General features: G+C 44.4%; 1 protein-coding gene across 2 annotated transcripts in view; it reads right to left on the bottom strand.

Annotated features, from left to right (window-relative positions):
- The window catches only part of rspo1 (R-spondin 1), a 205,891-nt gene that overhangs the window by 125,385 nt on the left and 68,321 nt on the right, over window positions 1-12,185 (bottom strand). For both annotated transcript variants that reach the window (XM_078566968.1, XM_078566969.1), the window contains exon 3: window positions 9,785-9,976. In XM_078566968.1, the coding sequence (XP_078423094.1) occupies window positions 9,785-9,976 (192 nt within the window). The remainder of the gene's footprint in view (window positions 1-9,784; window positions 9,977-12,185) is intronic.

Raw genomic sequence — 12,185 nt, 5'->3', positions numbered from 1 at the left:
GTGCTATTGAATTATTTCCACTCCCCGGCTCCTTCCCCATTACATGGGCAGGATTTTGCCCTTGGCGGGGGTGCTCGGCGGGGGTGGGCGGGGGCGCTCGGGAAGTCAACCGCCGCCAGCGATCGGCTCCACACCGCGATTTCACGTGGGCAGGCCAATTAAGGCCTGCCCTGCATGGATGGCGAGCGGCAGTGCTGAGCGCTGCCCGTGCAGGCGGGGGGAAGAGGGCGAGCCAGGCCTTGTGCGCAGCTCACGCATGAGTGAGAAAGAGCGCTTCAATCTCCCTGGCGCACGGAGCTGCCTCAGGGAGATTGAAGCGCCGTTTAAAAAATTAATAAAGACAGTAAAAATTTAATAAAACATGTCCCCTCAGGTGTCTTTGTCACATGGGATGGGACATGTTTTTAATTCCAAAATAAACTTTTTATTAAACGTTTATTTGCTTTAAGAAAACCTCATCCCACTCGTGGATGAGGTTTCCTAAAACATGTAAAGGCCGCTTGGCCTTTTCGCCTGCCCATCAACCATAAGGTTGGACGGTCAGCGTCGATTTGAATTTAATTAGATTGTTAATGGCCTTAATAGGCCTTTTAATTATTTCAAACTATTTTGGAAAATGCTTTCAGCCACCATTCCCCTTTCGTGATAACAAGAGAAGTAGAGAAGTAAGAAGTAAACTCGTTGCATTATATTCATAAAAAAGAGGAAAAAAATTGAAAAACCATTAAACCCATCACAGTTATCTCTCCTTTTGTTGGAAATATGCCCAACAACATTTCCCACTGGCCTTCTGTCCTGTTCCCAGAGGCCTAAGGCTTGAGTTTTGCATTTTCCATACCTATCAGTGCACTAAAAAGAACAAAAAGGCACAACCAGCTGTGTGCAACAGTTTATGTTGCTGTGGCAATGCACTTTTACGTGCATGTTGCAGTCCGGAGAAAAGGATGAGGATCGTAGAGTCTCCAATGTTCTCTCAATCACATGGCTGACCAGGAATCTCTCCCACTCTTACTGCCTGCCATTGGTTGGAAGGTTGATACTCAACCTGTTTGGCCACTTGATGAATGCACCTTCCTTGGTCATCAAGGCCAGAATTTTACATTCAGTGTGCGGGCCCGCGCCCAACACGCACGAGCGTAATATGACGCACGATGACTTTAGGCGTGCATCCCGATGTCATCGTGCACTCGCGCAATATTTTGTTTGGCGGGCCTGTGCTGGAGTCGGCTCTGTGCCCGCCAATAATTGAAAGGCCTCTTAAGGCCGTTAACGAGGTAATTAACTTGAAATGTACGCTGCCCGTCCAACCTAACGGGATGAGATTTCCTAAAACTAATACAAATTAAATAAAACGTTTATTTTGAAATTAAAAACGTGTCCCATCTCATGTGACATGTTTCATTAAATTTTTATTGCATTTATTAATTTTTTTTAAAAGCGCTTCACTCTCCCAGCTCCGTGCCTCAGGGAGATTGAAGCGCTCTTTCTCGCACATTCACGAACTTCGTGCTAGGCCTGGCTCTCCCTCCTCCCCCCGCCCGCCAATGTAGCGCTCAGCGCTGCCACTGGCGATCCACGCAGGGCCGGCCTTAATTGGCCCACCCACGTGAAATCGCGGTGCAGAGCTGATCACAGGCGGCGCTTAGCTCCCCGACCGCCCCCATCCGCTCCCAATGAGCCTGCCCAACGAGGGAAAAATTCTGGTCCAAGTCTTGGGGTGGGACTTGAACACGGAAGTTCCAGCTCAGAGGCAAGGATGCTACCCACTGCACCACAAGACCTGCTGCATAGCCAGGTAACAGCCCATAATTCCCAGAAGTTACTCGGTATACACGCACAACAGAGAGCCTTTCTTTTGGGTTTAACGAACGCCCACGACCTTTTGTACTGGAAGCACATAACATACCAAAATGTTTTTAGTGATGGACAATAAGAATGCTCAAAAGTTGCTATTTTTGTGCGCAAAGGTTGCAATCTATGCCACCAGCTCCTCATTCAGAATGAAGAAGGGTTTACAGCATTAAAATCCAGAGAAGCCATAATTAGTGAATAGATTAAATATATCTCTGATTTTTCTTTGTATGAAGACAAGAAACAGGGTAAACGCTGAACTTTGAACAAGAAGCTGAGACAAGTAACTCTGTATATATTAAAGCTTGCAATAAATAATGACGAAGTAATGTGGCAGGCATGTCATGTGTTATACAGAATTAATACTCTCAGCAGTATGTGTGTCCCTGGTTCAGCCTTGAGAACGATTCCAATCTAGGCCACCACTCCTTGAATACCTAAGTTCATCAGATGTTCTGAAGTTTGATGCTCAGGTTCCCTCAGTAATATACACTAACTCTATGCCAACTTTGTTTCAAATTAGGCCTGATTTTTTTTTTCCTAATCTCCACTCCAGCCTCCATTTTGCCTGACTGCTGGTTATTTGTTGTGTCTGCCAGATTACTCTAGTCTAGTCACTTGTTTTATATCTGCATCGTTTTATTCTTAAATATTTAAACCTCATAAAGATTTGACATCACTAAGTTTCGCCAGCCTGCTCTTTAAGTGTAGTTAAGCCATGTTAATTTCAACCTCAGGGCTTGGCAAACCAATTTTTAATAACAGGCATCTGATTTATTGAGTTCTGAGCCTATGAAGAAAGTAAAACGTTATAATGAGAGGTTTTATAGTGAGCGAGTCTGTAATAATGAGGCTCCAGTGGAAAAAAAGACTGGTGGGCACCAAGGGGAGCCACGGCACTTCATTTCAAACCAGGAAGGAGAGCGCTCAGTAAATCATCTCAAGGTTCTCTCGAGTACCTCCTAACAGCTGGTCTAGGTTCAACATTAACCTTGGAGCAAGTCATGCAAAGGAGAGCAAAGAGGTGAAAATATGAACGGATTTTCAATAAAAAATAATTTATATTTATTAATATGAACTCCAGAATTTTAATAACACAGCCCTGCTCATCAAGTTTTGAGACAAGGCTCCAAACAGTTCCATGTGATCATGTTAATGGTATGGATGTAAATATTCTGCATACCATGGCTATTCTCCACCATTGGTTTAAAGGGGGCCTGTCTTCAGGGGGGAAAAAAATTACAGATGTATTTTTCTGTTTCTAGTCTTGCAGCTTCTTGATATAAGTTACATTTATTGTCATCAATTGGATGAAATCATAGGCAGAATCTTTCGGTTGGTGTGTGGGGGCGGGCCCGACACGCCGACGCGTAAAATGACGCGTGATGACTTTGGGCGTGTGTCCGTTGCGCCATCGCGATATTTCGTTCAGCGAGCACTCGTCGGCGTCGGCTGTGCGCCCACCAAAATTTCAACAGCCTAATAAGGCCATTAAGAGATTAAAGTATTTAAGAATGCTGCCCGTCCATTCTTAAGGTTGGCGGGCAGGCAAAAAGCCCAAGCGGCCTTCGCGTTTTTCAAGAAACCTCATCCACGGGTGGGATGAGGTTTCCTGAAGCTTTTATAAAATAAATAAATACATTTTCCAGCCTTTACAAACATGTCCCAACTCATGTGACACCGTCACATAAGGGGACATGTTTAAATATATTTTTACATCATTTATTAAACTCTTTTATTGTCTATTCAATCTCTCCGTGGCAGCTCCCCCCTCCCCCCGCCCACACAGGTAGCGCTGACGGCTGAGTTTTACACTGGGTGGGCCTTAATTAGCCCACCAACGTAAAATGGCGGTGCGCAGCCGATCGTGGGCAGCGATCAGCTACATGCCTGACCCCGCTCGCTCCTGAACAGCCCGCCCACCATAGGAAAAAACTAGGCCCATGATATAAGTAAAGCACTAATACTTCTGGTCCTTCTCAGCCCTCAAAAACGAAGATTTACCTAATGCTTTTTCAGAATTTCAATTTCAGTCTAGTGAATTAACATGTTTTCATTATTTATTGGAAAATATCGATCAAATGATATTAACTGGCAATGACACTTGTAGATGTTTTCTCATGACAAATATTGCTACTATTCCTCTACTGAGCATCCTCAGGAATTGAATGATAACTGAAGTATTCAGAAGACATCACTACACATCTCTGTCCTGAATAGTGCTGTGCCGAGATAAGGATTTCATTCACATAATTAATTAACACAACACTGAAACCATGTGGCAACCAGTTCAATGAGTTAGAGTACAAATGGTTTTTAAAAAAGATAGAACCAGAATTTATATAGCACCATCTCTGACTTCAGGACATTTCAAAGCACTTATAGCCAATTAAGCACTTTTGAAATGTAATCACTGTTGCAATACAGGAAACACAGCAATCAATTTGTGCATAGCAAGGTCCCATAAACAGCACTGTGATAATGACCAGATCATCTATTAAAGTGATTGAGGGTGAAATATTGGACAGGGAACTAGAGACAATGCCTCTACTCTACCATGGACTCTTTACTCCCACCTGAGGGGGCAGACAGAGGCCTTTGATTCACATTAAAATTTCCCATATCACAAGAAGCACAATTCACACAGTAGATGCAGATGAGGGCTGGTTCCAGTAATGAACTGACTATATAAAGCTTCAAATTCAAGGCTCTGGAATTCGTCATATCTTAAGTAATTGGCTAGTCCATCTGTTGCACTTTCAGCTTCTGTTACAGCAATGTCTGGCGCTCATAAACTGAACTCTATCTGTATTGTAATCTTGGTGTTTTGTTACCATGCGTGTATTTTTACCTTGTGTTTTTTGTCAAGTTGTTCTATCTTTCTAGCATCAGACGAAATCACAGTGGCCATGCCAAAAACATTGAGAAGCAATTCCCATTGTGCGCTTCAATTTTCAGGATCTAGTATTCTTGTTATAATAAACTACATATGTCCTATATAAAAGAATCAAAACCAAAAGCCAAAGCTGCACCACATACCCATGCTGTCACGATACTGCACTTTTGTAATCAGAGTTCAGTTGCCGTCCTTCTCCCGCTCCCAAGTGAAAGGTCAGCCATGACATCTAATCTAGCCATGAAGCTGAGCACAGTTTTATTTCTCGCCCGCTAAGGGAGAGCAATCATATAACCCAAAGCCCAGACACCTCTTGTAAATTCAAAATATTCATCCTTTTGGCCATTTGATGTTGTTTCAAGGTCATACTTTTACATTAAATGGAACAATACGGTGCAGCAAGAAAGACAATTGTTATGAGGTTAGGCAGCTCACCAAACGGATTCTAGTGGCTGTTTAGAGCATAATAAAGTTTGGAGAATTTGTACCAGGGTGCAAAGGAGCAATAATACTTTAGAAGGTGATGATCACCTCTTCACCTGTACTTAGTATATGTACAAATGACACTGGGATAGAAATTGGATCTTTGTCTATTTTGATGGTGTAAAACAGGTAGAGCAAAGGGCAATTTTGGAAACCAATGTCGTGTGTCTCAAGGACAACTGAAAAATGTCCAACCTGATATTAGATCAGGTAGGCTCCAAGGAGGCAATTTAAAGCAGGCTTTATGTCCCTCCGGGAAATTGAGGCAACCGAGCACAAAGCACCTATAAAAGCTGAAGTGTTTTCTTGTTTTATGGGGAATCAGGAGGAGGAAGAGGATTGCTCCTCCAAGTTATACAGTACCCAAGAACTGCTGCCACCCTGTGTTCGTCGCCACCCCCCGCCACTCATCCACCCACCCAATTCCAAAAGCAAGTATGGTGCTCAAGCCTACTAGAGAGTACAAGAACCTAACTGGGACAAATATGCTCTCATCACCATCCTAGTGACCAATGCAACTTTCCAAACCACTTCTACTCTGTGGACGGCAGGCCATCTTCAGCCATCCCGAGAGGCAGTGACATACATATATGAGCCGTTGGTGAGTGTGCAAGGTCCATACTTCCTACGTATAGGCACAAATAAATTGTTTGGCTATTTCACGCAAATAAAATCTCTATATTCATCATCCCCATGAGCGATTTTTTTTACTCTACACATTCTAAATTTCATTTTAAGAAATATCCTTGATATGTAAAAGTTATTATTTGAAGTGCTGATAATATGTTGATGACAAGCTTTGAAGGAGTGCCTTTACATTGCATACCTAAGTGACTCGAAGCCCTAATCTGTCTTTTCTTATGGGAATTCGGTAAATATAAGATGTGCCCATGCTAAGCATATTTATTTTTCATTTAAGGAGGGAGTTTGTACTCAAGAAGATGAACCAAATTGGTCATGGATCTAGGACATAAGACTTCCCGCTTCGAGCCCCCAGAGTCAGTCCCAAGCATATCTCTGAAGAAGGGTCATACGGGACTCGAAAAGTTAACTCTGTTTCTCTCTCCACAGATGCTGCCAGACCTGCTGGCTTTTTCCAGCATTTTCTGTTTTAGTTCCAAGCATATCTCGGTCAGTTATAGAATACTTAGAGGCAGAGCAAAGCTTCCTGTCTCTGTCTTAACAATGTGGCTCAACTTCAACTTCAGAATGTTTGACTGCAAACAATGTGGTATTTCTCCACTTTGCACACCAGCATCTTGGGCCCATTTCTGCCAAATATTTTAATTAAACCCAGAATAAACTGTTGTGTTAAAGGGCTGTCCTAGAGAATTACTAGAAAACAAACACAATTCTTGGAGCTGCCAGGCATGGTGGGCTGTGGAAATGATGCTGTAAAATCAGAAAACATCATTTTTTAATGAGGATAATTGTTCTAATAGCAGTTGAGATTCCTGGCATTGAAATATTATTCATAGCTTGAGCATACAAGGAGGTAATTTGGCCCATTGTGCTTGTGCCAGCTCTTTGTAAGTGCTATTGAATTATTTCCACTCCCCTGCTCCTTCCCCATTACATGGGCAGGATTTTGCCCTTGGCGGGGGTGCTCGGCGGGGGTGGGCGGGGGCGCTCGGGAAGTCAACCGCCGCCAGCGATCGGCTCCACACCGCGATTTCACGTGGGCAGGCCAATTAAGGCCTGCCCTGCATGGATGGCGAGCGGCAGTGCTGAGCGCTGCCCGTGCAGGCGGGGGGAAGAGGGCGAGCCAGGCCTTGCGTGCAGCTCACGCATGCGTGAGAAAGAGCGCTTCAATCTCCCTGGCGCACGGAGCTGCCTCAGGGAGATTGAAGCGCCGTTTAAAAAATTAATAAAGACAGTAAAAATTTAATAAAACATGTCCCCTCAGGTGTCTCTGTCACATGGGATGGGACATGTTTTTAATTCCAAAATAAACCTTTTATTTAACGTTTATTTGCTTTAAGAAAACCTCATCCCACTCGTGGATGAGTTTTCCTAAAACGTGTAAAGGCCGCTTGGCCTTTTCGCCTGCCCATCAACCATAAGGTTGGACAGGCAACGTAGATTTGAATTTAATTAGATTGTTAATGGCCTTAATAGGCCTTTTAATTATCAGCGGGCGCGCAGACAACTCCGGTGCAAACGAAGTATCGCACGAGTGCACGATGACGTCAGGATGCACGCCCGACGTCATCGTGTGTCACATTACGCTCAGGCATAGCGGACATGCGCCCGCTGGCCGAGCGTAATATTCTGCCCCATGCTTTTTCCTTTACAAATCTACATCCTAGAATTCTAAAAGAGGTAGCTGCAGAGATAATGGATGCACCCAATGCATCGTCCAAAATTCCCAGATTGGAAAGCAGCAAAAGTTACTCCACTATTAAGAGAGAGAGGGAGAAAACAGGGAATTACAAGTCAGTTAGCCTGACATCTGCCATTGGAAAAGTGCTGGGATAGGTTATTAAATAAGCGGTAACAGGGCACTTAGAAAATCACAATATGATTAGGCAGAACCAACGTGTTTTTTATGAAAGTGAAATCTCGTTTGACAAATCTATTGAACCTCTATGTGGATGTAACTAGTAGCTTGGGTAAAGAGAAGCCAATGGATGCAATATATTCTTCTAAACTCCAGAATAGTACAGGCCCATTTCACTCGATCTCCCCTCAGCCTCTCATGCCAGGGATGGATCTAGTGAACCTTCATTGTATTGCCTCTAAGGCAAATACACAACTTCTTAGACGTGGAAGCCAAAATGTCCCACAATATTCCAGATGCGACCTAGTAAAGCCCTGTACAATTTCAGCAAAACCCCCTTACTCTTGTACTCCAACCTCCTTGTGATAAAGGTCAACGTATTATTTGACTTCCTAAATGCTTGTTGAATGCTAAATTTCAGTGTTTTGTGTACAAGGACATCCAAATCTCCCTAAACACCAACATTTAATAGTTATAGCCTACTCCTGCTCTTATTTATTGCTTTCTTAATCCAGTTCCTTCTTGATTGTTGAATCTGTTGAATTGAATCTGTTTTCAATACCCTTCCAGATTATAATGGGCCACAACTTCCATGCAGTGGCAATTACAGTCGGATTACCACTTCCCTCCTTTTGATTTACCCAGGTTGGGAGCTGCATATTTCTCATCCAGACTTCTGTCCTGGCCTGGTGAGACATGTTCAGTGCTATTGAATTATTCTGGAGTCCTTCCAGTGCAGGGCAGTAGCGTCAGAGGAAGTGAAGCCACACCTTTTTACGGCTCTAACTGCCCATAAACCGGGTAAGTTTAAAGGTCCCAGCCACTTAGGGACAGAGAAGGTAAGTGGGTGAGGGGTTAAGGGAATGTCAGGGGGTGTCAGGGGATAGTCGGGGTGTCGGGAATGTAGTCGGGCAGGGGTGGGGGCTAGTCAGTGGGAGGTTGGAGCGTAGTTGGAGGTTTTGGGTTGTTGTCAGAGGGTCGGGGTGTTGTTGGGGGTGGGTGGAGGGGTGGGGGGTAGTTGGTGGTGGGGCACCAGAAGAGGGGGTCGGAGTATCGGGTGGGTGTGGGGGGATAGCTGCAGGATGGAGTTAAGTATCATAGTTATGCAGGCCCAGGCATTAGAAGTGGTTTTAATCCTTCTAACTTTTCCTGGTAATTGTTCTGCTAACAGAGTCGGAAGCAACCTAAGTCTCCAATTTAAATCAAAGTATCGGATGGTTCATGATGCAGTGCTATTGCCCATCGGAAGTTTAAACATCCTGGACAATTTCCATGCAGTCCTTGCATGGGGACTTCCTCCAGCGCATCTTCTGGGATACCTCCAGGTGCGATTCCCCCCAGGAACAAAAGCTCTGGGACAATATCTTGCTGCACAGAGAAATTCTCGTCTTGCCCCGCTTCTTTTGCCATCCTCTGAATAATAACCTGGCAGTGTTCCACGGCCCTGATGCAGCCGTATTAAATCTGATAGCTGCATAAGGTATTACAGGTTGCCAACATCTAGCAGAAATTAATCTAATTATATTATAAAGACGTTGATTGTGGGGTTCCTTGAATGAATCAGCAAGTGTATTTGGTGAGTAACTGAGCCTCATAGAGTAAGAAGAACCAAGTTTGTTTCATCAAGCTGTACAACAGTGTTGGATCTCAGCCAGGATAGTGCTAGCAGAATTAAAATTGTGTTAGCATCTCTGGATTCGAGAGGAGAAATTTGACCAGGATTCCTTCACTTGACCGTTATTCATCAATGTCTGCAGGAATTGCGTGTTTATGATGCCAGGTGAGGACAAGAACAAGATCAGGTATGGTGACATCCATTCCAAAAAAAAAGCCACTGTTGAATTTCACACATAAACAATGGCCAGTTGGACAAAGTATGTGAAGGTAACTGATGACCACAGAACTGTCCCTAATCAGGAGCCAGTCAAAGGAAGAAATTAGCAGAGAAAACAAAACAGAAAACAAAGACACTTACCACTGTTGAGTCACAGATTATAAATACATCAGATGACAGGTTAAAAAAGTAAAGCATTGAATAGGGAACTTCTACTTACTGTTGCACTTGTTCATTTCTGGTGTCCGAACACCAAAGTATCCAATTGGGCATGATGGCAAACAAATGCCTGTCTGTCGAATGTCGTTCCTTTCCAGAAGGATGAACAATTTAGGCAAACACTTTAGACATCCATTGTACTCCGAGCACACCTCACACCCTTTCGGACAAACTGGGGTTACCTCCGTGCTTACTGTAAAACAAAACATAAACACACAAAAAAAAGCATCAAATTATCAGATTAAGTAACGAACCTCATGCTGGATCATCATTCACTCAGCATCAATGATGTGTGATCAAGAACTCTGACAAGGAGGTTTTCTTTTCTTTTCATCAAGAAGGGCAACACTGCTGAAGATTTGAATGCTGTCCTGCACTTTGGCACTGAGTTAAAGCATTACGTATTTCCATGTCCAATTATGCAAATAAAATGGAAAACTTCTTTCCATTCATACCACACAGTTTACCAAAGCCTCAACCCTATTAGAGGCCCCCCTCACACTGCATCAGTGTGTTTTTTCCACTGTAATGCCATATATTCCATGGGTCCGCTGAGTGGGATTACTAAATCTTGTGTTGCAGGCCCATAACCAATGTTACCACCAAGCAATTTAGTACATGAACACCAATATAATGCAAGGACAAAGATCACATTTACATAACTATGCTTTAATGTTGTGCCAAAAACCCTTAATTCATTAACCCAAATTGTTCCCACCCCTAGCATCACCACTAACATAGCTGTTACCAGCAGTACTTCACCCTTGTGTTATGCAGCTAACAATAGTTTATCTAGATAAAAAGTATGGAAGGTCAAAATCTACAATTATGTTGAGATCTTGCAGTTCAATTGGACATAATGTAAAGTTTCACTTCACCATCACATACTTTACTGCTACATTGTACCAACACTGATAGTCAAAAGGATCTGGATTGGACCTGCCAAAGCTGATCTTGTGAAGAAAATGTGCAGACGAGAGGGAACTTTCATCCTATTAGGCTGGAGCTAATACACTTGGACCCAGGTCCCAACGATTCACGACCTGAAATGGCGGGTGGAAATTCGTGCTCTCGCTGGTGGCGAGCTTGGGGCTGGGAATGACAGGTAATTACACAGGATTGTGCTGTAATGGAACCCCGGGGCGGTGATGGGGCGGCGGGGGGAGTTGGGGGGTGGGTGGGGGGGGAGGCAGTGGGGGGAGTGGTGTCCCTCAATCAAAGGCACTCACTGCCTGATTGAGGGACTCAACATAGGGAATAGGGGAACCCGGTCAGAGCCACTCCCCTACCCTTGCTGCCGCACCACCCCCACCCCCCCCACCCCCCCACCCCCACCCCTCCCCCCTCCCCCGACACACACACACACCTGACTCCCTGTGCCCCCCACCCTGCAGACCCACCCCCAACCCCTACCCACACTATTTAACTGTGGCCTGGCTCGCTCCGTGATCCTGGGACTCCAGTAGCCATTTTGAAGCAGCCGCTGCCTCCCCTTTGATGCTGCTGAGCACAACAGCCGCCAGCCTCTGGTTGGCTGACAGCTCTACGAAGCCAGACTTCCACCTCTCAGGAATCTCTCTTGGTTCCAGGGGAAGGTCCACTGCCAGCTTTGCCACTGCATGATTGGCTTGTGGTTTGGTGTGTCTCCCCAAAAACGAGGCAATGTGAGATTCTCGGTGGCTCTCCAGCCAGTAGACGAGACCCCTGACTCCTGAACAAGAGCCCACCCATTAATTCTGTTTCTCTAGAGATGCAGCCTGACCTGCCAAGTATTTCCAGCATTTTTTGTTTTTATTTCAGGTGGGTCCCGAGCTTAGCATCTCACCTGAAAATGGAAATTTAATAAAACTCTACACTTTAATATTAATCGTGCTCAGTTTTAGTGGTTATAATCAACGCAAAGTTGTCCGCATACTGGAACTTTGACCAGATCATGAGACCAACCTCCTGCTTCCTTGAACTAATTTCCACAAAACTGTTGACCACCCAACTTCCCTTCCTGGCCTTCATTCCATTTGACATTGTAATTGGTTGCCTCTCCTCAGGTACTGTTTCTGCATTTTCAAAACTGTTATCTTCATCCTTTCCTCAAAAAAATGCACCCTTGACCCCTCTGCCCTTGTAAATAACTGCCCCATCTCCAGCTCCAATCTCCTTCCCAGTATCCTTGAACATCCTAAATCCATGCTTACCTTTCCCATAGCTTCATGTTTGAGACTCTATTCAGTTTCCTTCCCAACTACAACCCTGAATGGGTCCCTTAATTAGAGTCACAAATCGTATTCTGTATGACTATGATCATGGTGCATCCTTCCTTGCCCTTCTGGATTGCATTACACCTTTTAACATAGTCAACCATATCATCCATCACCAATGCCTCTCTGTGGGACTGACTTCGCTTG

Source organism: Cetorhinus maximus, chromosome 21 (assembly GCF_964194155.1).
Source record: "Cetorhinus maximus chromosome 21, sCetMax3.hap1.1, whole genome shotgun sequence".
Taxonomy (NCBI): Eukaryota; Metazoa; Chordata; class Chondrichthyes; order Lamniformes; family Cetorhinidae; genus Cetorhinus; species Cetorhinus maximus.
The sequence above is the reverse complement of the archived record's forward strand: the minus strand, read 5'-3'. Positions and strand labels throughout refer to the sequence as shown.